Raw genomic sequence first — 26,646 nt, 5'->3', positions numbered from 1 at the left:
TGTTCTGTTCTGTTCTATCCTGTTCTGTTCTATCCTGTTCTGATCTTGCCTGTTCTGTTCTGTTCTATCCTATCCTGTTCTGTTCCGGCCTGTTATGTTCTGGCCTGTTCTGTTCTGGCCTGTTCTGTTCTGGTATGTTCTGGTCTTTTCTGTTCTATCCTGTTCTGTTCTGGCCTGTTCTATCCTATTCTGATCCTACCTGTTTTGTTCTATCCTGTTCTGTTCTGGCATGTTCTGTTCTGGTATGTTCTGGCCTTTTCTGTTCTATCCTGTTCTGTTCTATCCTGTTCTGTTAAATCATGTTCTGTTCTGTTCCAATACCCACCACTAGTATTCCCTCTGGCTCTTTTAATGAAATTCCATTTAGCTCACCTGTCTTGTCCCCCTCCCCACTTTGGGGGCTGGTGGGGGCCCTTTCTTCACTCCTCCTGGGGATTTGCATAGTAAAGCCATACCCCACAGCTGCTGCCTAGCTACCGTTCTCTCCCAGAATGCATGTTGGCAGAGAGGGAAGTGTGTGTGTGTGTGTGTGTGTGTGTGTGTGTGTGTGTGTGTGTGTGTGTGTGTGTGTGTGTGTGTGTGTGTGTGTGTGTGTGTGTGTGTGTAACAGCTTGGTCATCCTCCAAACACTAAGGACTCTCCAGAGCCTCTCCCTGTGCCTGGAGTCTGATGAAGGGGGGGGGGGGGGGTTGGGTTACCAAGCTTGTCCTACTCCTCCCTCTGTCTTATTGTGCCAGGCGTAGGGAGGAAGGGGAGAGAAAGGGGGGAGGAGTATCATGAGGATGGGGGTAGGGTTGTTTTTTTGAGTTATCTCCAAACTATGTCCGACAAGATGTTCCTGTCTGTTTGAGCTCTTCTTTTGGCTGCACATGAATATTACTCTGCTTTAGGAGACTGTTTTGCTGTCTGTGTGTGTCTCTTTAAGGCTGAGGGGTTGTGTGTTTAACATGTTCTGTGGTGGATGCACAGTGTGTTTGACATACAGTGTGTGTGAGTTTCTCTGTGTGTATGATTGTACACTGAGTGTACAAACATTAAGAACACCTGCTCTTTCCATGACAGACTGACCAGGTGAATTTAGGTGAAAGGTATGATCCCCTATTTATGTCACTTGTGAAATCCACATCAATCAGTGTAGATCAGGGGAGGAGACATGTTAAAGAAGGATTTTTAAGCCTTGAGACAGTTGAGTCATGGATTGTGCATGTGTGTCACTCAGAGGGTGAAGACAAAAGATGCAAGTGCCGTTGAATGGGGTATGGTAGTAGGTGCAAGGCGCACCGGTCTGTGTCAAGAACTGCAACGTTGCTAGGTTTTTCACGCTCAACAGTTTCCCGTTACATGCTCGCTTACACATTCGGATTTATACATACACACACACCTGATCTCGCTCTCTTCTCTCTCTTTCTCTCTCTTCTCTTACCCCCTCTCTACTGTCGAGAACTGTTTTATAATTTAATAATTTGTTTCTTGTTTGTCCATCTTTTTATGTATTTGTCTACAAGTTTATATATATTTAAAACAAGCAAGGGGAAGATATCAGAATAGGGGCATTGGGGAATAATAACATTGTACGGGATACATTTGTACTGTAGTGAAGCCGTCTCTAGAGTAATGCAAGGTCTCTTTCATGATCATGTGAAACGTCAATTGCTATGGAAATGCTAGGATGTGTTTTTCAATGATGTTAAAGGTAATTATGATGCAACTATGATGGTGATACGATATGGATTACAATTATCATCATGAATATTAAGGCTATACGCACTACATGTTACACACATAGACACTCAACCATGCAAATTGGCGAAGTTATTATTTATTTGGACATCACACATTATAGTCTTACTCTTATACAGGCATCGTACACACTCTCACTAAATCACATCCAATATCATACACATCAATCTACTCAGATTTACTACACACAATGTCTTGTCTCAATTTTCTAACATCTGTGGCATTGGCTCACAGACAAACAGGCAAGGGAATGAAACAAATATTGCTAGAACCTATTTCTTGAATTCTAAATATCAGACATTTGAAAGCTCTAATTTTGACCGTCATAATACCTCTGATGGCAGTAACTTTACAAGCACTAATTATGGTCAATTTAGACTGAGAATGGGATGTAGTTATGGTAAGGGGTGAAATAAGTATAGCCAGTTGTAATTGTAACGGTTTAGCAGATTATAAAAAAATATCAGGTTTTACATGGCTAAAAGAAAAGGAATACAACATATACTGTTTACAGGAAACTCACTCTACATCTTTAGAGGAAGTTGCGTGGAAAAAGGATTGGGGTGGTGAAATAATTTTCTGTCATGTTCAAAGGTACTCAAAAGGTGTGATGATATTAATTAACAAAACATTTTATCTGAATGTGCAAATAGTCAGGAATGAATCGCAAGGAAGATGGATCTTTTTGAATATGAAAGTGGACGAAAAAGAGATTTGGCTCATTAATCTATATGGTCCAAATCAGGATGATCCACACTTCTTTGAAAAAAATGTATGCCAATTTATTGAACTTACAAGCAACAAATTATCAAATCATTATGGTAGGAGACTATAACACAGTGTTAAGTACCTCAATGGACCGTAAAGGTAATCACTCTACAAACTATCATCACCGTGCCCTTAAGAAAATCACAAATATTATGGACACATTAGAAATAGCGGATATTTGGAGACTAAAAAACCCTGACCTAGTGAGATATACATGGAGGAGGTTTAATACCCCGACCTAGTGAGATATACATGGAGGAGGTTTAATACCCCGACCTAGTGAGATATACATGGAGGAGGTTTAATACCCTGACCTAGTGAGATATACATGGAGGAGGTTTAATACCCTGACCTAGTGAGATATACATGGAGGAGACTTAATACCCTGACCTAGTGAGATATACATGGAGGAGGTTTAATACCCTGACCTAGTGAGATATACATGGAGGAGGTTTAATATCCTGACCTAGTGAGATATACATGGAGGAGGTTTAATATCCTGACCTAGTGAGATATACATGGAGGAGACTTAATACCCTGACCTAGTGAGATATACATGGAGGAGACTTAATATCCCGACCTAGTGAGATATACATGGAGGAGGTTTAATACCCTGACCTAGTGAGATATACATGGAGGAGGTTTAATATCCTGACCTAGTGAGATATACATGGAGGAGACTTAATACCCTGACCTAGTGAGATATACATGGAGGAGACTTAATACCCTGACCTAGTGAGATATACATGGAGGAGACTTAATACCCTGACCTAGTGAGATATACATGGAGGAGACTTAATACCCTGACCTAGTGAGATATACATGGAGGAGACTTAATACCCTGACCTAGTGAGATATACATGGAGGAGACTTAATCAAGCTAGTCGTCTTGACTACTTTCTTGTCTCTTTCTCTCTTGCATCAAAGGTTAAAAAAGTTTTAATAGGAGACAGAATGCGATCGGATCATCATCTAATTGGCATTCACATAACTCTTATAGATTTTCCACGTGGACGGGGATATTGGACATTTTTCTGAAAGTTTACTGGAGGACCACTTCTTTTTAACTAAGACAAAATAATTTATAACAGAATTTTTCCAGTATAATATAGGTTCAGCAAATCCCCTTATTGTTTGGGATACCTTTAAATGTACCTTCAGATGTCATTCAATTCAATATTCATCAATAATAATAAAAAAAGCAGTTTCTGGGTAAAGAGACACGACTAACAAGGGAAATCCATTAACTAATAGTACAGGTAGATAGCAATAAAAACGATACTACAGAGATACAAAATAAGTTAGAGGAAAAACAAAAAGAACTTGAGGAACTTATTCAAGAACGATCTAATGTAATCTATTATAAAAAATTAAGCAAACTGGATGGAATATGGAGAAAAATGCACAAAATTCTTCCTGAATCTCCAATACAGGAACGCTAACTTAAATAATTTGCAGAAACTCGTTACTGAAGACAGTCATCTATGATTCTCCGAATGATATTTTAAAAGAGGAAGCTAATTATTTTAGGCAGATGTTCTCTTTTCCGTCCCACCCTCTCCCACTGAATGAAGATTATGGTAAGTAATTATTTCCAAATAATAAAAAAATTGAAAATTAACAAATGTGAAGAAAGATCAGTGCGAAAGCCAAATTACAGAGGAATAACTTTTTGAGGCTATTAAATCCTTTCAGTCTGAAAAAAACCCAGGGCTTGATGGCATACCGGTAGAGGTATATCAAGCCTTTTTTGATATACTAAAAGCTCCATTGTTAGATTGTTTTAACTACTCCTATAGAAATGGTAGTCTGTCAGGTACTCCGCAGGAAGGTCTGATTTCTCTATTATTAAAACAAGACCCAGATGGCAAATATAAAGACCCAGTCTATCTAAAAAATTGGAGGCCCCTTACACTTCAATGTTGTGATGCAAAAATGCTAGCGAAATGCATAGCACTCAGAATTAAAAGGGTTTTACCAGGTATTGTTCATCCTGATCAGACAGGTTTTTTACATGGGCGATACATTGGAGATAATAAACTACTAGAAATAATACAACATCATGAATCATCTAAGAAGCCAGGCCTAGTATTTATAGCGGATTTTGAAAAGGCATTTGATGAAGTAATACTGGATTTTATTTATAAATGCCTGGATTTTTTCAATTTTGGTGATTCTCTTATAAAATGGGTAAAAATAATGTTTTGCAACCCCAGTTGTAAAGTAGTAAATAACGGCTACTTCTCAGAGAGTTTTGAATTGTCAAGAGGAGTTAAACAAGGGTGTCCTGTGTCACCATATCTATTCGTTATGGCCATCGAAATGCTAGCTATTAAAATCAGATCCAATAACAACATTAGAGGATTAGAAATCAAAGGCTTAAAAGCAAAGTTGTCCATGTATGCCGGTGACTCAAGTTTTATATTAAGTCCGAAAGCTAGATCCCTGCAATGTCTCATTGACGATCTAGATAACTTTTCTGTACTCTCTGGACTAAAACCTAATTATGATAAGTGTACAATATTACGTATTGGATCTTTAAAAAATACAGCTTTTATATTACCCTGCAGTTTACCTATAAAATGGGCTGATGGTGAAGTAGACATACTTGGTATTCATATCACAAAATATATAAATAAGCTCTCCACAATGAATTTCAATAGAAAACTTGTAAAAATAGACAAGGCGCTGAAACCATGGAGAGGTAAATACCTGTCTATTTATGAAAAAATTTCCCTGATTAACTCCTTAGTCATATCTCAGTTTACTCACTCACTTATGGCGCTGCCTACTCCTGTTGATTCGTTTTTCATCATATGAGCAAAAAATATTTCGCTTTATCTGGGATGCTAAACCAGACAATATTAAAACGTGCCTATCTATATAATGAATATGCATTGGGATGGTTGAGATTATTAAATATAAAAGCACTAAACCTCTCTCTAAAATCTTCACTTATTCAAAGTTTTATTTGAACCCTAAATGGTTTTCAAGTAGATTACTAAGAAAAGCTCATCCATTGTTTAAAAATTTACTTTTTGCATTTGTGCAGATTGCCATGTCTCATTTTCGATTAATTGAAAATTATATATTTTTCAAAGTATCTCTCTTTTTCAAACAAGCATTGCAGAGCTAGCTACAATTTCAATTTCATCCCCCTGAAAAGATCGAACAAATATTACAACAAATATTATGGCTTAACTCATGTGCTGGTTGATAAAATACCTGTATTTATGGGATAGATGTTTGAAAAGGGTATTTTGTTCTTAATTAAATGATATTGTAAATTGGAATGGTAGTTATGTCCTTCATGGAGTTATCAGAATTGTACAGGAAGGTCTGCTCAATCCAAGAGTACAACCAATTGATTACAGCATTACCCCAAAAATGGAGGAGGCAGGTGGCAGCGGGAGGAGGTAGGGAACTGGTCTGTCTGCCCAATGTAAAGGATCAAAACTTGCAGAGGAATAAAAATATTATAAATAGGAAAGCATACCAGTTTCATTTGAGGACCAGGATGTTGACTACTGTGCCATACAGATTGCAAAATAGTTGGGAAGAGATTTTTGATGTACCGATTCCATGGTACAGGGTGTATGAGTTGATATATAAAACAACGCAAGATTCAAGACTTCCTGCTTTTCAGCTAAAATTATTATATAGAATACTTGCCACCAACAAAATGTTGAATATTTGGGGCATAAAATCATTGAAGTTCTGCAGATTTTGTTGTGAGGATACAGAATCAATAGACAATTTATTTTGGTATTGCCCTCAGGTAGCTTATTTCTCGTCTCAGGTTCAGGAATGGCTGAAAATGCATAGCATTGATCTAAAATTGACCCTAGAAATAGTACTGTTAGGAGATCTGGAGAGACCGGGTCAGTCAATTACTAATATACTAATACACTTAGTAAAAGTATTTATCTTCAACTTGCAATCTGTGGATTCTATTCGATTAGATAGATTGAAATTGTACATTAATTATCACAGCATAGTTGCAAAATATGTGTTGCGTATAAATCCTAAGAGGATGGCCAGCAGAGATACATGGGATGGGCTGAGAGAAACTTAGGGTTGGGATGTGGAATTGGAGACAAGTGGGAGTGGAGTTGCTGTGCGGGAGATAGAAAGATGGTCAAAGATAAAAGTCAAAAATAAAACATAATAAAAAGTATGTTTGAATGACACTGAGGAGCAGTGTTTTTACAACTAGTGCCGGTTTGGCTGAGGCTGATGCCATGCAGGTGTTTGTACACATGCATATACACACACTCTCATACATGTAATAGTGCCAGACATGTATACAAACATATACAGTTGACATTGCTGTTATGATTTTAGTTGTCCTTGATGTCTATTGTGCTTTATTTGAAGAATTTAAGAATGTCAAATATTGTACAATCCAGTAGACTTGGGCGTTATCCAGATTTTCATACCGTCTTACCGTTCTTCTGCCATCCCGGGATTTATGGTATTACCGGTATAGCACACAAGGGAACGCTTAAACACAAAAAAGCCCATTGGGCATCTATTAACAGAATGCTAACAAAAATACCACAAATAATAGCAAAATCAGCTAAATGCTAATGAGCAAAAATGAACATAAGCTAATTGCAAAGACTGGCAAATCCAGCTCATAAAGTTAAACAAGCATAGCTAGTAGCTACCATATGTCATTTTCGGTGAGTGTGGACATTTACAAGCGAAAGTGAATGAGAGAAATTGTGCAAATGAACAAAGTGCTTTTCTGAAGGAAGAGCACATGGAGCAGAGGGGAGAAGAACTCATTACACCTCTTTGTTTGTCAAACACTTGTCAAACACGATATAAGATATCTGATGGCAAACATTTAGTAGTGAATTACATACAAGTGTAACGTCATCACCTCATGTGCACAGCAGAGATTCACTGATAGATATAGAACGTGATGGGTTCACCAGCTCCCGCTTTCTCCCATTGTGTTATTTACAAACAAACTGGCTCAACTCTTCTGGGGAACTACGGTACGCTTCATAATGTAAAATAATGTGGCAGGTGAAATGAAAAATAAATCTCCTAACATACTGCACAAGTTGACTGCAAGTATTAACTTAACAAGTCGCTACAAATATTACCTTTTATTGAAACACTTCAAATAAATAGTTTTGATGTTACTGAAGGTATTGAAAACCCATCCCATGGCTTTCTCCAAATAACCCAGTATATGGTATATACGGTGTAATGCCCAAATATTTGTTTGAGTTTGTTTGAGACTTACCCAGAAAGACTCACAGCTGTAATCGCTGCCAAAGGTGATTCTAACATGTATTGACTCAGGGGGTTGAAGGCTTATCTAATCAAGATATATTATTTAAAAAATGCATTATTATTTTATTTTACAAATGTTAGAATCTTCCACTTTGACATTACAGAGTATTTTGTGTACATCAATTTTAATCCCTCACACAAAACACTGCATTAATATACACTTCCTGACAGCTGTGTGTTTTCCCCTCCGCAGCCCTTCCACCCCATTGTGAACCTGCAGTGTTCCTCAGAGCTGAGGATGTTCCTGTGTGCCCTCTATGCTCCGGTGTGTACTGAGTACGGACGCATGACACTGCCCTGCCGACGGCCGTGCCAGAGAGCCAAGGGGGACTGCTACAAACTCATGGACATGTTTGGAGTCACCTGGCCAGAAGAGATGGACTGTAACAGGTTAGTAGTCTAAAAGACCATACAATGATTGAAAGACCTGTGTGTTGTTCTTGTTAATGCAGACAGAAAAGAGCTCCAACTTCTTCATCATAGCCTCAATTTTGTCCCGCACATTGAATATAGTTGCAGAGAGTCCCTGTAATCCTAGATTCATATCATTCAGGCGAGAAAAAACATCACCCAGATAGGCCAGTCCTGTGAGAAACTCGTCAAGTGAAAATGATGGTCAGTAAAGAAAACTTGAAGCTCGTCTCTCAATTATACTTTGCCCCTTGATAACCAGCGCACTTCAGTATGTTGCAAAAGCGTTACATGGTCTCTGCCCATATCATTGCATAATGCAGAACATACACCAGAGTTCAGGGGCCTTGCTTTAACAAAGTGAACCATTTTCACTGTTGTGTCCAAAACTTATTTCAAGCTGTCAGGCATTTCCTTGGCAGCAAGAGCTTGCATGCTCGTTACCACTCCACGATGTCTGCCTGTCATGGCTTTTGCGCCATCAGTACAGATACCAACACATCTTCACCACCAAAGTCCATTTGATGTCATAAATCTGTCCAGTACTTTAAAAATATCCTCTCCTGTTGTCCTGGTTTCCAGAAGAGGATGTCTTCCTTAATTGACCCCCCATAAACGTAACGGACATATACCAGGAGCTGTGCCAGTCCCACCACGTCTGTTGACTCATCCAGCTGTAACGCATAGAATTCAGTGGCTTAAATGCGAAGCAATAATTGTTTCAAAACATCTCCTGCCATGTCACTGATGCGTTGTGAAACAGTGTTGTTTGATGAAGGATTGTCTGTATAGTTTTTTTTGGCCTTTTCCCCCAGCATTGTCCCAGCCATATCCACGGCAGCAGGAAGAATGAAGTCCTCTACAATAGTATGGGGCTTGCCTGTCCTAGCCACTCAGTAGCTTACCATATAAGATGCTTCTAGCACCTTCTTATTAATGGTGTCTGTTGCTTTTATACATGTCTTACTACTCGAAAGTCGTCTTTATTCTCGCTCAAAAAACTCTGTGGCTTATTTTTAAATTGTCATGTCTCGTTTCTAAATGTCTGCGCAAGAGTGAAGGTTTCCCACGAGAGAGTAATGTTAATGTGATTGGATGTTAATTATTTGACTAGGCTACCTGTATTTGACATTGTGTTGTTATTTCGCTGAACACTAGATGGTTTAATTTTATTTTTGGCAGTGAAACGAGGCTACTCAGGCGAGAAAAAACCCTCATCCAATTGTATAGCCCCGTTGTAAAATATAAATGTACTGTTTGAAAATGTGAAGCATAGGCCTCCCGGGTGGCGCAGTGGTCTAGGGCACTGCATCGCAGTGCTAGCTGCGCCACCAGAGTCTCTGGGTTCGCGCCCAGGCTCTGTCGCACCCGGCCGCGACAGGGAGGTCCGTGGGGCGACGCACAATTGGGCTAGCGTCGTCCGGATTAGGGAGGGTTTGGCCGGTAGGGATATCCTTGTCTCATCGCGCTCCAGCGACTCCTGTGGCGGGCCGGGCGCAGTGCGCGCTAACCAAGGGGGCCAGGTGCACGGTGTTTCCTCCGACACATTGGTGCGGCTGGCTTCCGGGTTGGAGGCGCGCTGTGTTAAGAAGCAGTGCGGCTTGGTTGGGTTGTGCTTCGGACGACGCGTGGCTTTCGACCTTCGTCTCTCCCGAGCACGTACGGGAGTTGTAGCGATGAGACAAGATAGTAATTACTAGCCTGATTGGATACCACGAAAATTGGGGAGAAAAGGGGATAAAATAAAAAAAAATAAGAGAAAATGTGAAGCGTACACTTTTACACAGTGTAACTTTATACACCCAAGACAAATACAATTTTTGTTTCATCATTTTACCACACATTTCTCAGAAAAGACTTGCTAATTTCTGTACCATAACATCATGACATGGCAAAATCTAAATTACACAATAGTAACACATAATTTCCTTGAAAATACAAGGTCGAATCTGAGAAAACTGTCCCGTAAAATAAAGGTTTAGCTTTGTGTCTTTCTGCAAGGTAAATATAATGTGTCTAACATAAGCTGTTTCCTCTCCGTTCACCAGGTTCCCAGACTGTGACGAGCCATACCCCCGTCCTGTAGACCTGCTCTCCAGCGCAGACTCCACTGAGTCGCCCATCTCCGTCCAGCACGACTATGGCTTCTGGTGTCCCCGTGAGCTCAAGATCAACCCCGACCTGGGCTACTCTTTCCTGGGTGTGACGGACTGCTCGCCCCCTTGCCCCAACATGTATTTCCAGCGGGACGAGCTGGTGTTTGCCCGCTACTTCATCGGCGTGGTGTCCGTTGTCTGTCTCTCGGCAACCCTCTTCACCTTCCTCACCTTCCTCATCGACGTGTCCAGGTTCCGCTACCCGGAGCGGCCAATCATCTTCTACGCCATGTGCTACATGATGGTGTCGCTGGTGTTCTTGCTGGGCTTCCTGCTGGAGGACCGGGTGGCATGCAACGCAGCGAGCCCCGGCCTTTTCCGGGCGCCCACCGTCACCCAGGGCTCACACAACAAGGTGACCATCCGTTGGCTTAGTGATTGATTCATTGATAACTGATTGATTGATTAATTAATTTATTGAATGATTTTCTATTTTCTCTTTGACATTCAGGGCTATTGTAACAAAAAAACTAAAATGATATTTTTTATGTTCTTGGATTTTATATTTCTTCAGTCTTCTCTAAACCTCGTTCTCTTCTCCTTCTCTCCTCTACCCTCTTCATCCCTTCTCCCCTCCCACTCTCCCTCTCCCTCTCTCCCCCTCCTCTACCTCTTCCCCCTCCTCCCCATCTCCCTCTCTCTCCCTCCTCCACTCTACTCCCCTCCCCCGCCCCCACTCCCCCGCCCCCACTCCCACTCCCCATCCCCCTCCTCTCCCTCTTCCCCCCCTCTCCCCTCCTCCACTCCCCAACCCTCTTCTCTCCCTCTCTCCCCTCCTCCACTACCCTTACCCTCCTCTCCCCTCCTCCCCTCCTCCCCGTCCCTCCTCTCCCTTCCTCCACTCCCCCTCCCCTCTCTCCACTCCTCCACTCCCCTCCCCTCCCCCTCTCAACCTCCTCTCCCTCTCAACCTCCCTTTCTCCCCTCCCCCACTCCCCTCTCTCTCCCCTCCCCCTCCTCTCTCCCCTCCTCCACTCCTTCTCTCTCCCCCTCCTCTCCATCCAGGCGTGCACGTTGTTCTTTATGATGCTCTACTTCTTCACTATGGCAGGCAGTGTGTGGTGGGTCATCCTCACCCTCACCTGGTTCCTGGCTGCCGTGCCTAAGTGGGGCAGCGAGGCCATAGAGAAGAAGGCCCTGATCTTCCATGCCTGTGCCTGGGGCCTACCCGGTTGTCTCACCGTCACTTTAATAGCTATGAACAAGATAGAAGGGGATAGTGTCAGCGGGGTGTGTTTCGTGGGGCTGTATGACCGCTCAGCGCTGAGATGGTTTCTGCTGGCTCCGCTGGGTCTGGATGTTTTGGTGAGTGGGCTGGAATGAGTCACAGAGGAAGTAGGTGTGAGTCACAATTGGCAGACTATTCCCTATATGTAGGCATTAGGGTGGCATTTGGGACACAACCTAGGTGATTCATGTGTGCACAAAGTTTACGTTTGCACAAAGTAAAGTAAATGTGTTGACACCTGTTTGTGCCTGCTCCTTTGATTATACCACAGACATACACATCTCACCATTCATTAAAAAGTGGATCTGAATGGAACTGCTTGTTACTCAACCAATATACCGTATTTACATCCTGGTCTTTCTTATGACATCATCTTTTGTCTATTCCTTCAATATCAACTCTGTCTGATTCTAGGTGGGCGTGGCATTACTGTTAGCGGGAATCCTTGCTTTGAACCGCGTGCGTATGGAGATCCCTCTGGAGAAGGAGAACCAGGACAAGCTGGTGAAGTTTATGATCCGTATCGGGGTGTTCTCTGTGCTCTACCTGGTCCCTCTGCTGACGGTCATAACCTGCTACCTTTATGAGAACAGCTATAGGACTGCCTGGGAGACTACCTGGGTACAGGAGCACTGCAGAGAGTACCACATCCCCTGTCCATACCAGGTGAGATCCATACCACTACACCACATGCCCTGTCCATACCAGGTGAGATCTATACCACTACACCACATCCCCTGTCTATACCAGGTGAGATCCATACCACTACACCACATCCCCTGTCCATACCAGGTGAGATCCATACCACTACACCACATGCCCTGTCCATACCAGGTGAGATCCATACCACTACACCACATGCCCTGTCCATACCAGGTGAGATCTATACCACCACACCACATCCCCTGTCTATACCAGGTGAGATCTATACCACTACACCACATGCCCTGTCTATACCAGGTGAGATCTATACCACTACACCACATGCCCTGTCTATACCAGGTGAGATCCATACCACTACACCACATGCACTGTCTATACCAGGTGAGATCCATACCACTACACCACATGCACTGTCTATACCAGGTGAGATCCATACCACTACACCACATGCACTGTCTATACCAGGTGAGATCTATACCACTACACCACATGCCCTGTCTATACCAGGTGAGATCCATACCACTACACCACATGCCCTGTCTATACCAGGTGAGATCCATACCACTACACCACATGCACTGTCTATACCAGGTGAGATCTATACCACTACACCACATGCCCTGTCTATACCAGGTGAGATCCATACCACTACACCACATCCCCTGTCTATACCAGGTGAGATCTATACCACTACACCACATCCCCTGTCTATACCAGGTGAGATCCATACCACTACACCACATGCCCTGTCTATACCAGGTGAGATCTATACCACTACACCACATGCCCTGTCTATACCAGGTGAGATCCATACCACTACACCACATGCCCTGTCTATACCAGGTGAGATCTATACCACTACACCACATGCCCTGTCTATACCAGGTGAGATCTATACCACTACACCACATGCCCTGTCTATACCAGGTGAGATCCATACCACTACACCACATGCCCTGTCTATACCAGGTGAGATCTATACCACATGCCCTGTCTATACCAGGTGAGATCCATACCACTACACCACATCCCCTGTCTATACCAGGTGAGATCCATACCACTACACCACATCCCCTGTCTATACCAGGTGAGATCCATACCACTACACCACATGCACTGTCTATACCAGGTGAGATCTATACCACTACACCACATGCCCTGTCTATACCAGGTGAGATCCATACCACTACACCACATCCCCTGTCTATACCAGGCGAGATCTATACCACTACACCACATCCCCTGTCTATACCAGGTGAGATCCATACCACTACACCACATCCCCTGTCTATACCAGGTGAGATCCATACCACTACACCACATGCCCTGTCTATACCAGGTGAGATCTATACCACTACACCACATGCACTGTCTATACCAGGTGAGATCTATACCACTACACCACATGCACTGTCTATACCAGGTGAGATCTATACCACTACACACATGCCCTGTCTATACCAGGTGAGATCTATACCACTACACCACATCCCCTGTCTATACCAGGTGAGATCCATACCACTACACCACATGCCCTGTCTATACCAGGTGAGATCTATACCACTACACCACATCCCCTGTCTATACCAGGTGAGATCCATACCACTACACCACATGCACTGTCTATACCAGGTGAGATCTATACCACTACACCACATGCCCTGTCTATACCAGGTGAGATCCATACCACTACACCACATCCCCTGTCTATACCAGGTGAGATCTATACCACTACACCACATCCCCTGTCTATACCAGGTGAGATCCATACCACTACACCACATGCCCTGTCTATACCAGGTGAGATCTATACCACTACACCACATGCACTGTCTATACCAGGTGAGATCTATACCACTACACCACATGCACTGTCTATACCAGGTGAGATCTATACCACTACACACATGCCCTGTCTATACCAGGTGAGATCTATACCACTACACCACATGCCCTGTCTATACCAGGTGAGATCTATACCACTACACCACATACCCTGTCCATACCAGGTGAGATCTATACCACTACACCACATGCCCTGTCTATACCAGGTGAGATCTATACCACTACACCACATGCCCTGTCTATACCAGGTGAGATCTATACCACTACACCACATACCCTGTCCATACTAGGTGAGATCTATACCACTACACCACATCCCCTGTCTATACTAGGTGAGATCTATACCACTACACCACATCCCCTGTCTATACCAGGTGAGATCTATACCACTACACCACATGCCCTGTCTATACCAGGTGAGATCTATACCACTACACCACATGCCCTGTCTATACCAGGTGAGATCTATACCACTACACCACATACCCTGTCTATACCAGGTGAGATCTATACCACTACACCACATACCCTGTCCATACTAGGTGAGATCTATACCACTACACCACATCCCCTGTCTATACCAGGTGAGATCTATACCACTACACCACATGCCCTGTCTATACCAGGTGAGATCTATACCACTACACCACATGCCCTGTCTATACCAGGTGAGATCTATACCACTACACCACATACCCTGTCCATACTGGAACCACAACACCACATCCCCTGAGTGTTTCTCAATGTGCATTCTACCTACCGTGCTCTGAGCACACGAATTAGAGCACGCATCAGTCAGAGTATGAGTCCAAATCAAAGTATGTGAAACGTAGCACGGAGGGCACTTCTCGGATGTGTACTTCGCTTGTACACATTTTGAAGCATGCATCGATGAAAGCTTCAACGGAAAGTATCCACAGAAATATGACTCAACCATGTAAAAACAACACAATATCTATTGAAATCCATTATTTGGGCTGAAGCAAGAGAAAATAAACTCAGACATCAGAATGAAATGTTGCCCATTCACATATATGTTGCCTGACTACAATACTGTATCAATTTTGGCATGTTTACCTGCCTACAATACCCACTGTAGTAGATTGCAACCCCATAGTAAGTCAATAGGACTAACTGGCTAGCCAAGAAGAATTAGTAGCTAACTAGTCACAAAGAATTAACAGCTACTGTAATCATCTACCTTGCAAAACATTTGTTTTCTGTCGTTTTTGCCAGTTAAACCATCTGGCTAGCTAGATTATTACGATTCACATATAGCTAGCTGATCATTCTGAAGTTAAACGTTTGTTTATGTAGTCTTGTGTCATCTGTATTGCCATTAGACTGGCTGGCTCGCAGCAGATCGAGTCTTACAGACAGTAACGCGTTACAGGGCATAGTTGTGCTGAGGTGGCTGTGAGGCTTGCACGTCTCCCGAATCCCGTCCATATCCAGGGATATGTTCTTGGAGGATGTTTATTTGTAGCGTAGCTAGTACCAGGCTATATTGGCATGTTTTCCCGGGGTTGACAGAGTACTTGCAGGCTGTGTAGTAGCCCATGTAGCCATGGATCATGACGAGTGATAGCTAGCTTAGCTAGCCAGCTAACTTGAGCAGCTTGCTAAATAACCATGATAAGGGATAACCTATAGCTACTGCACTAGCAAGTTAACCATACCTTATGCTAGTAGACATGTAGGGTCATTATCTATGCTGTTTTAGCTATGCTAACGTTATGATAAAGTATGTTGCAAGCTAATGCATATAATGTAAACACGAGTCATCTCTTGCGAAAGTTAGCTAGCTAGCTACTTTTGTTAACAACATTTTTATGTGCTAAAAACTACAAAAACTAAAATGCTAAAAACTACAAAACACAGATTAACAATCACAAATGCTTTAGTGATAATAATGCAATATGAAACAAAATCTACAAATTTGACATATAGCATTGGGTGCAGGAGGGCAGTGGTGGAAAAAGTACCCAATTTTCATACTTGAGTAAAAGTAAAGATACCTTAAAAGAAAATGACTCAAGTAAAAGTCACCTAGTAAAATACTACTTGAGTAAAAGTCACCTAGTAAAATACTACTTGAGTAAAAGTCTAAAAGTATTTGGTGTTCAATGTACTTAAGAATCAAAAGTAAAACTATAAAAAAAAAAAAAGTATTATATTAAGCAAACCAGATGGCACGATATTCTTGTTTTTTAAACAAGAATAATTTATGGATAGCCAGGGGCACAGTTCAACACTCAGACATAATTTACAAACGAAGCATTTGTGTTTAGTGAGTCTGCCAGATCAGAGGCAGTAGGGATGACCAGGGATGTTCTCTTGATAGGTGCGTGAATTAGACAAATTTCCTGTCCTGCTAAGCATTCAAAATAAAGTACTTTTGGGTGTCAGGAGTAAAAAGTACATTATTTTTTTTAGGAATGTAGTGGAGTAAAAGTTGTCAAAAATATAAATAGTGAAGTAAATGACAGATACCCCAAAAAACTACTTAAGTAGTACTTGAAAGTATTTTTACTTAAGTAGTTTACACCACTGCAGAAAGGTGTTCCTAATGTTTTGTACACTCCCCATACTTTAACCACTATGAAACATTACACCTACTCTGACCACTATACCATATACCTGTCCGTACCAGGCTATACCAGATTATATACTTACTGTCACCATTTATAGAAACTACAATCAATTGCACTCAAATATTATTTTAACCCCTACATCAGTAATTCTTAACCTAGGAGAGGGACCTCAAAGAGCTTTCATGGGGTCCCGTGAAAAAAACTGGAAATATCTATTTTGAATTTTGGTGCAAAATGTAATACAGGAAAGAAAAACAACAGAGAATACAGTATATATTGGTCTCAAACAATAGTTGTATTCCCAACACACCTAGCTGCAGTGCTCCAGGTCAAACAGACACAGGAGAGCTCTCAGATTGGTTGTTTCTAATAGATGAAGCACTTCAGAGAAGCTCCTCTCTGCCTGGAGCTGTGGAACACATCCCCACTCATCTGGATAATAAGTTAATAATTCAAACACTTCCTCCTTGCTACTGTAGGTTTTTAGTGTGTGTACATTTGTAACAGTGTGTGTTGTTCTCACATGAGTGCACCTACACTGCTCTTAATGTTCTGTCCTCCTTTAAGAGGTTTTTTGATAGCAGTGTTGGTTCAGATAGCAGGGTTTATGTTAGTAGTTGTAGTTCAGATAACAGAGTTTGTGTTAGTAGTTGTAGTTCAGATAGCAAGGTTTGTGTTAGTAGTTGTAGTTGTAGTTCAGATAGCAGGGTTTATGTTAGTAGTTGTGGTTCAGATAACAGGGTTTGTGTTAGTAGTTGTAGTTCAGATAACAGGGTTTGTGTTAGTAGTTGTAGTTCAGATAACAGGGTTTGTGTTAGTAGTTGTAGTTCAGATAACAGGGTTTGTGTTAGTAGTTGTAGTTCTGATAACAGGGTTTGTGTTAGTAGTTGTAGTTCTGATAACAGGGTTTGTGTTAGTAGTTGTAGTTCTGATAACAGGGTTTGTGTTTGTAGTTGTGGTTCAGATAACAGGGTTTGTGTTTGTAGTTGTGGTTCAGATAACAGGGTTTGTGTTTGTAGTTGTGGTTCAGATAACAGGGTTTGTGTTAGTAGTTGTGGTTCAGATAGCAGGGTTTGTGTTAGTAGTTGTAGTTCAGACAACAGGGTTTGTGTTAGTAGTTGTGGTTCAGACAACAGGGTTTGTGTTAGTAGTTGTAGTTCAGATAACAGGGTTTGTGTTAGTAGTTGTAGTTCAGATAACAGGGTTTGTGTTTGTAGTTGTGGTTCAGATAACAGGGTTTGTGTTAGTAGTTGTGGTTCAGATAGCAGGGTTTGTGTTAGTAGTTGTAGTTGTGGTTCAGATAACAGGGTTTGTGTTTGTAGTTGTGGTTCAGATAACAGGGTTTGTGTTAGTAGTTGTAGTTCAGACAACAGGGTTTGTGTTAGTAGTTGTGGTTCAGACAACAGGGTTTGTGTTAGTAGTTGTAGTTCAGATAACAGGGTTTGTGTTAGTAGTTGTAGTTCAGATAACAGGGTTTGTGTTTGTAGTTGTGGTTCAGATAACAGGGTTTGTGTTAGTAGTTGTGGTTCAGATAGCAGGGTTTGTGTTAGTAGTTGTAGTTGTGGTTCAGATAACAGGGTTTGTGTTTGTAGTTGTGGTTCAGATAACAGGGTTTGTGTTAGTAGTTGTGGTTCAGATAGCAGGGTTTGTGTTAGTAGTTGTAGTTCAGACAACAGGGTTTGTGTTAGTAGTTGTGGTTCAGACAACAGGGTTTGTGTTAGTAGTTGTAGTTCAGATAACAGGGTTTGTGTTAGTAGTTGTAGTTCAGATAACAGGGTTTGTGTTAGTAGTTGTAGTACAGATAACAGGGTTTGTGTTAGTAGTTGTAGTACAGATAACAGGGTTTTGTGTTAGTAGTTGTAGTTCAGATAACAGGGTTTGTGTTAGTAGTTGTGGTTCAGATAACAGGGTTTGTGTTAGTAGTTGTGGTTCAGATAACAGGGTTTGTGTTAGTAGTTGTGGTTCAGATAACAGGGTTTGTGTTAGTAGTTGTAGTTCAGATAACAGGGTTTGTCTTAGTAGTTGTAGTTCAGATAACAGGGTTTGTGTTAGTAGTTGTAGTTCAGATAACAGGGTTTGTGTTAGTAGTTGTAGTACAGATAACAGGGTTTGTGTTAGTAGTTGTGGTTCAGATAACAGGGTTTGTGTTAGTAGTTGTGGTTCAGATAACAGGGTTTGTGTTAGTAGTTGTAGTTGTAGTTCAGATAACAGGGTTTGTGTTAGTAGTTGTAGTTCAGATAACAGGGTTTGTGTTAGTAGTTGTAGTACAGATAACAGGGTTTGTGTTAGTAGTTGTGGTTCAGATAACAGGGTTTGTGTTAGTAGTTGTGGTTCAGATAACAGGGTTTGTGTTAGTAGTTGTAGTTGTAGTTCAGATAACAGGGTTTGTGTTAGTAGTTGTAGTTCAGATAACAGGGTTTGTGTTAGTAGTTGTAGTACAGATAACCGGGTTTGTGTTAGTAGTTGTAGTTCAGATAACAGGGTTTGTGTTAGTAGTTGTAGTTCAGATAACAGGGTTTGTGTTAGTAGTTGTGGTTCAGATAACAGGGTTTGTGTTAGTAGTTGTAGTACAGATAACAGGGTTTGTGTTAGTAGTTGTGGTTCAGATAACAGGGTTTGTGTTAGTAGTTGTGGTTCAGATAACAGGGTTTGTGTTAGTAGTTGTAGTTGTAGTTCAGATAACAGGGTTTGTGTTAGTAGTTGTAGTTCAGATAACAGGGTTTGTGTTAGTAGTTGTAGTACAGATAACCGGGTTTGTGTTAGTAGTTGTAGTTCAGATAACAGGGTTTGTGTTAGTAGTTGTGGTTCAGATAACAGGGTTTGTGTTAGTAGTTGTAGTACAGATAACAGGGTTTGTGTTAGTAGTTGTGGTTCAGATAACAGGGTTTGTGTTAGTAGTTGTAGTTCAGATAACAGGGTTTGTGTTAGTAGTTGTAGTTCAGATAACAGGGTTTGTGTTAGTAGTTGTGGTTCAGATAACAGGGTTTGTGTTAGTAGTTGTGGTTCAGATAACAGGGTTTGTGTTAGTAGTTGTAGTTCAGATAACAGGGTTTGTGTTAGTAGTTGTAGTTCAGATAACAGGGTTTGTGTTAGTAGTTGTAGTTCAGATAACAGGGTTTGTGTTAGTAGTTGTAGTTCAGATAACAGGGTTTGTGTTAGTAGTTGTAGTTCAGATAACAGGGTTTGTGTTAGTAGTTGTAGTTCAGATAACAGGGTTTGTGTTAGTAGTTGTAGTTCAGATAACAGGGTTTGTGTTAGTAGTTGTAGTTGTAGTTCAGATAACAGGGTTTGTGTTAGTAGTTGTAGTTCAGATAACAGGGTTTGTGTTAGTAGTTGTAGTTCAGATAACAGGGTTTGTGTTAGTAGTTGTGGTTCAGATAACAGGGTTTGTGTTAGTAGTTGTGGTTCAGATAACAGGGTTTGTGTTAGTAGTTGTAGTTCAGATAACAGGGTTTGTGTTAGTAGTTGTAGTTCAGATATCAGGGTTTGTGTTAGTAGTTGTAGTACAGATAACAGGGTTTGTGTTAGTAGTGTTAGTTGTGGTTCAGATAACAGGGTTTGTGTTAGTAGTTGTGGTTCAGATAGCAGGGTTTGTGTTAGTAGTTGTAGTTCAGATAACAGGGTTTGTGTTAGTAGTTGTAGTTGTGGTTCAGATAACAGGGTTTGTGTTAGTAGTTGTAGTTCAGATAACAGGGTTTGTGTTAGTAGTTGTAGTTGTGGCTCAGATAACAGGGTTTGTGTTAGTAGTTGTGGTTCAGATAGCAGGGTTTGTGTTAGTAGTTGTGGTTCAGATAACAGGGTTTGTGTTAGTAGTTGTAGTTGTAGTTCAGATAACAGGGTTTGTGTTAGTAGTTGTAGTTCAGATAACAGGGTTTGTGTTAGTAGTTGTAGTTCAGATAACAGGGTTTGTGTTAGTAGTTGTAGTTCTGATAACAGGGTTTGTGTTAGTAGTTGTGGTTCAGATAACAGGGTTTGTGTTAGTAGTTGTAGTTCAGATAGCAGGGTTTGTTATAGTCTGCTGCTCACCTCAGTCACGGGGGACTGTCTTTCAGTGCTGTCAAGTTGTCCAAACAGCTCCAATACCACATTGATTGTGTGTAATCTCTTGCCTTTTAATTAGTGGTAAACTGGAGATTTGGTACTGAGACTATCCAATGACCTTGGTTTGGTTGGCACAGAGATCTGCCCACAAACTGACCTAGTGGAACAGCTGTGTGGTGTTTGTGTCAAGTTTCAAGTTTTAATGTCACATGCAGAAATACAGTGAAATGCGTTTCTTGCCAGATCTAACCTCAACAATGCAGTAATAAATAACAATGAAATACTAAACATAACAAGGTAGAACAAAAACCCACAAGATATACAAATAATAAATAGCATATTTACAATGTGCAGGGATACTGGAGTGATAGAGGTAGATACACTATATATAAAAAAGTATGTGGATTTGGCTATTTTAGCCACACCCATTGCTGACAGGTGTATAAAATCGAGCACACCGCCGTGAAATCTCCATAGACAAACATTGGCAGTACAAAGGCCTTACTGACGAGCTCAGTGACTTTCAACGTGGCACCATTAAAGGATGCCACCTTTCCAACAAGTCAGTTCGTCAAATTTGTGCCCTGCTAGAGCTGCCCCGTCAACTGTTATTGTGAAGTGGAAACGTATAGGAGCAACAATGGCTCAGCAGCGAAGTGATAGGCCACACAAGCTCACAGAATGGGACCGCCGAGTGCTGAAGCGCGTAGTGAAGGGGAATCTTAACGCTACAGCATACAATGACATTCTAGATGATTATGTGCTCCCAATTTTGTGGCAAAAGTTTGGAGAAGGCCTTTTCCTGTTTCAGCATGACAATACCCCCGTGCACAAAGTGAGGTCCATACAGAAATGGTTGGTTGAGCTCGGTGTGGAAGAACTTGACTGGCCTGCACAGAGCCCTGACCTCAACCCCATCGAACACCTTTGGGATGAATTGTAACGCCGACTGTGAGCCAGGCCTAATCATCCAACATCAGTGCCCGGCCTCACTAATGCTCTTGTGGCTGAATGGATGTAAGTCCCCTCAGAAATCTTCCAACATCTAGTGGAAAGCCTTCCCAGAAGAGTGGAGGCTGTATAGCACCAAAAGGGGGACCAACTCCATATTAATGCCCATGATTTTGGAATGAGATGTTCGACAAGCAGGTGTCTACATACTTTTGGTCATGTATGTATAAGGGTAAGGTAACTAGGCATCAGGATATATATGATAAACAGAGCAGAAGCAGCGTATATGATGATTGTATGTGAGTGGGTGTGTGTAGAGTCAGTAGAAGTGTATGTGCGAGCAAATGATGGAGTGAGTGTCAGTGTGTGTGTTGGAGTGTCAGTGTGTGTAGTGTGTATGGCCCTGTGAGTGTGCATAGAGTCCAATATAAGAATAAAATACAAGGGTCAACTCAGATAGTCCGTATAGCCATTTTGTTAGCCATCTAGCCGTCTTATTGCGTGGAGATAGAAGCTGTTCAGAAGCCTGTTGGTGTCAGACTTGATGCACCGGTACCGCTTGCCGTGCAGAAGCAGAGAAAACAGTCAATGGCTTGGGTGGCTGGAGCCTTTAATGATTTTCCAGGCCTCTCTGTCACATCGTACTGGGCTGTCCGCACCACCCTCTGTAGCGCCGTGCGATCGAGGCCGGTGCCATTGCCATACCATACAGTGATGCAGCCAGTCAAGATGCTCTCAATGGTACAGCTGCATAACTTTTTGGAGTATTTGAGGGCCCATGCCAAAACTTTTTAACCTTCTAACCCTCTTCACGACTGTGCGCGTGTTTTAAGTCCTTAGTGGACACCGAGAAACATGATGCTCTCTATACACTCCACTGCAGCCTCGTCGATGTGGATGGGGGCGTGCTCGCCCCCCCCCCAGTTTCCTGTAGTCCACGATCAGCTCCTTGGTCTTACTGACGTTGAGGGAGAGGTTGTTGTTCCGGCACCACACTGCCAGGTCATTGACCTCCTCCCTGTAGGCTGTCTCAACGTGGCCTACCACCATCGTGTCGTCAGCAAACTTAATGAAGGTGTTGGAGTTGTGCGTGGCCACGCTGTCGTGGGTGAACAGGTTGTACGGGAGGGGACTAAGCACAAACCCCTGAGGGGCCCCCGTGTTGAGGGTCAGTGTGGCGGAAGTGTTGTTGCCTACCCTCACCACCTGGGGTCGGCTCGTCAGGAAGTCCAGGATCCAGTTGCAGAGGGTCCAGTCCTAGGGTCCAAAGCTTGGTGACTAGCTTGGTGGAGACAATGGTGTTGATCGCTGTGCTGTAGTCAATTAACAGAATTCTCACATTGACATTCCTCTTATCTAGCTGAGTGAGGGCAGTGTGGAGTGCAATTGACATTGCGTCGTCTATAGATCTGTTGTGGCGGTATGCAAATTGGAGTGGGTCTATGGTGTCTGGGATGAAGGAGTTGATGTGTGCCATAACCAACCTCTCAAAACACTTCATGATTACAGATGTGAGTTCTACAGGGTGGTAGTCATTGTGGCAGGAAGCCTTAGAGTTCTTGTGAACAGGAATGATGGTGATCATGTTAAAACATGTGTGGAGTACAGACTGGGAAAGGAGAGGTTGAAAATGACCGTGAATTTACTTGCCAGCTGTTCTGCATATGCTCTGAGAACGTGTCCTGGAATACCGTTGGGCCCCGCGCGTGTGTGTGTGTGCCTCCAACAGAGATGGCTTATGGCGGCATTAGAGGCCTTTTTGATGAGTTACAGCAGGGGGGATACAGAGGGGGAAGATAGGGCAAACACTATAGAGCAGTGAGTTAATCTCTCTCTCCCAGAGGTTCTGTTGCTGAGAGAAAAATGGGGCAGAGAGAGGGGCTATGCTATATGCAGCTACAGTGCATTCAGAAAGTATTCAGACCCCTTTTGGTCATGCAGTGTATAGTGTTTTTTTTAATTCTCGTAAAAGCAGTATTTGTACAAGTTTCACCAACCAGCGTAATTTACATTTACATTTGAGTCATGTATGTATACTGAACAGAAATATAAACGCAACATGCATACATGTAGGACTGCTGATCGCCCTTCAGAGCTGTTTGATGTGTGGAGGGAGGATTCTGCTTCCTCAGAGCACTTAAAGAGCTATGGTTCAGCAGGGACTTCTCTATATCAGTATGTAAACAGAGCCAGAGAGAAAGTGAGGTCCTGCATAGCTCAGTTGGTAGAGCATGGCACTTGCAATGTCAGGATTGTTGGTTTGATTCCTGCTGGGGCCACCTACAGTGGCTTGTGAAAGTATTCACCCCCCTTTGGAATTTTTCCTATTTTGTTGCCTTACAACGTGGAATTAAAATAGATTTGAGGGGGTTTGTATCATTTGATTTACACAACAAAACAGAAAATGTGAGCGTGCATAACTGTTCACTCCCCCATAGTCAATACTTTGTAGAGCCACCTTTTACAGAAATTACAGCTGCAAGTCCCTTGGGGTATGTCTCTATAAGCTTGGCACATCTAGCCACTGGGATTTTTGCCCATTCTTCAAGGCAAAACTGCTTCAGCTCCTTCAAGTTGGATGGGTTCCGCTGGTGTACAGCAATCTTTAAGTCATACCACATATTCTCAATTGGATTGAGGTCTGGGCTTTGACTAGGCCATTCCAAGACATTTACATGTTTCCCCTTAAACCACTCATGGTTGCTTTAGCAGTATGCTTAGGGTCATTGTCCTGCTGGAAGGTGAACCTTCATCCCAGTCTCAAATCTCTAGAAGACAAACAGGTTTCCCTCAAGAATTTCCCTGTATTTAGCGCCATCCATCATTCTTTCAATTCTGACCAGTTTCCCAGTCCCTGCCGATGAAAAACATCCCCAGAAAAACATTTTCTGGCTTTTCTGTGGCGTGTACGGCTTATAGTGGTCCAATGGACAGATACTCCAATCTCCGCTGTGGAGCTTTGTAGCTCCTTCAGGGTTATCTTTGGTCTCTGTTTCCTCTCTGATTAATTCCCTCCTTGCCTGGTCTGTGGGTTTTGGTGGGTGGCCCTCTCTTGGCAGGTTTGTTGTGGTGCCCTATTCTTTCAATTTTTTAATAATGGATTTAATGGTGCTCCGGATGTTCAAAGTTTGGAATATTTTTTTATAACCCAACCCTGATCTGTACTTCTCCACAACTTTGTTCCTGACCTGTTTGGAGAGCTCCTTGGTCTTCATAGTACCGCTTGCTTGGTGGTGCCCCTTGCTTAGTGGTGTTGCAAACTCTGGGGGCTTTCAGAACAGGTGTATATATACTGAGATCATGTGACACTTAGATTGCACACAGGTGGACTTTATTTAACTAATTATGTGACTTCTGAAAGTAATTGGTTGCACCAGATCTTATTTATGGGCTTCATAGCAAAGGGGGTGAATACATATGCATGCACACTTTTACGTTTTAAATGTAATAAAAAAAATAAAAAAAAGTTATTTTTTTCATTTCACTTCACCAATTTGGACTATTTTGTGTATGTCCATTACATGAAATCCAAAGAAAAATCTATTTAAATTACAGGTTGAAATGCAACAAAATAGAAAAAACGCCAAGGGGGTGAATACTTTTGCAAGGCACTGTATAGGAAGATGAATGCACGACTGACTGTAAGATGCTTTTGGATAAAAGCGTCTGCTGAATGGCGAAGAGAAAGGACTCAGATATGACTAAACAGGGCTACAGTAGGGTTATTCCAACAGAAATATAATTACTAGAACTGTACAACGTGTTGGCCTACATTGGCTTGAATAAAAAGGTTCAGTCCTGCTGCATCCAGCCTGGGTCATTTTATTTCCTCCAGAGAGAGCCTTTCTGATTAGAACAATTGGCCAACAATGATGTGCCCATCTAGAGGAGTTTACAAGATAAAACATCTTAACTGAAGGGAGGGATGTATGGCTGCAGTGATTCAGTCTCTCTCCTCTTATCTCAGTCTATTGTAATGAGTCTCTCTGAACCCCAGGTTGCTCTGCCTGCTCCACTCATAATGCCACCATCAGGACTGTGGTGTGTGTGTGTGTTTCTGACCGGGAGAGGGGGAGACAGTGTGTGTGCTCTTACTAAGACTGTGTTCTGCTGAACTGTCAATTTTTCTGCAGTAGATCACTGTGTGTGGCCTGACTATCTACATGGGAGCATGGAAGAGGGAGATTGAGAGAGGGGGATGGAAGGAGGGAAAGAAAAAATGAAAGAGGGGAGGTAGAGAGAAAGGGAACGAGTGAGTGGATGAAGGCAGGAGGAGAGAAAATGAGAGAGGGTGGAGGGAGGGAGGGAAAAGGAGAGGGGGAAAGAGAGAAGGGGGAGGAGAGAGGGAAAAAGAGAGGGGGAGGAGAGAGGGGGAGGAGAGACATGACATTGTGCTGGCTGTTGATTTGTTTAAGCCTTAAGCGATAAGCTGCTCAGTCTGTTAGAAGCACGCACACACACACAGAGCCTCGCAGACACAACCATACCATACCGTAGGGTCATACTCACTGAGATCTACATTCCCACCCACGGACATACAGTACCAGTCATAAGTTTGGACACACCTACTCATTCAAGGGTTTTATTTATTTTTCTACATTGTAAAATAATAGTGAAGACATCAAAACTATGAAATATCACATATGGAATCATGTAGTAAACCAAAAAGGTGTTAAACAAGTCAAAATATATAAAGTGCTGCATCGGATAACCTGGCCTCCACAATCACCCAACAACAACCCAATTGAGATGGTTTGGGATGAGTTGGACCGCAAAGTGAAGGAAAAGCAGACAAGTGCTCAGCATATGTGGGAACTCCTTCAAGACTGTTGGAAAAGCATTCCAGGTGAAGCTGGTTGAGAGAATGGCAAGAGTGGGCAAAGCTGTCATCAAGGCAAAGGGTGGCTACTTTGAAGAATCTTAAATCTAAAATATATTTT

At 42.2% G+C, this 26,646-nt stretch overlaps 1 protein-coding gene across 1 annotated transcript in view; it reads left to right on the top strand.

Annotated features, from left to right (window-relative positions):
* LOC120019559 (frizzled-3-like) overlaps positions 1-26,646 on the top strand; it is a 50,329-nt gene that overhangs the window by 22,005 nt on the left and 1,678 nt on the right. The window contains exons 2-5 of the mRNA XM_038962863.1: positions 8,012-8,208; positions 10,278-10,740; positions 11,390-11,689; positions 12,027-12,278. Coding sequence (XP_038818791.1) covers positions 8,012-8,208; positions 10,278-10,740; positions 11,390-11,689; positions 12,027-12,278 — 1,212 coding nt within the window. The remainder of the gene's footprint in view (positions 1-8,011; positions 8,209-10,277; positions 10,741-11,389; positions 11,690-12,026; positions 12,279-26,646) is intronic.

This window comes from Salvelinus namaycush, chromosome 24, assembly GCF_016432855.1.
Source record: "Salvelinus namaycush isolate Seneca chromosome 24, SaNama_1.0, whole genome shotgun sequence".
Classification (NCBI taxonomy): domain Eukaryota; kingdom Metazoa; phylum Chordata; class Actinopteri; order Salmoniformes; family Salmonidae; genus Salvelinus; species Salvelinus namaycush.
This window is presented reverse-complemented; position numbering and strand designations above follow the sequence as displayed.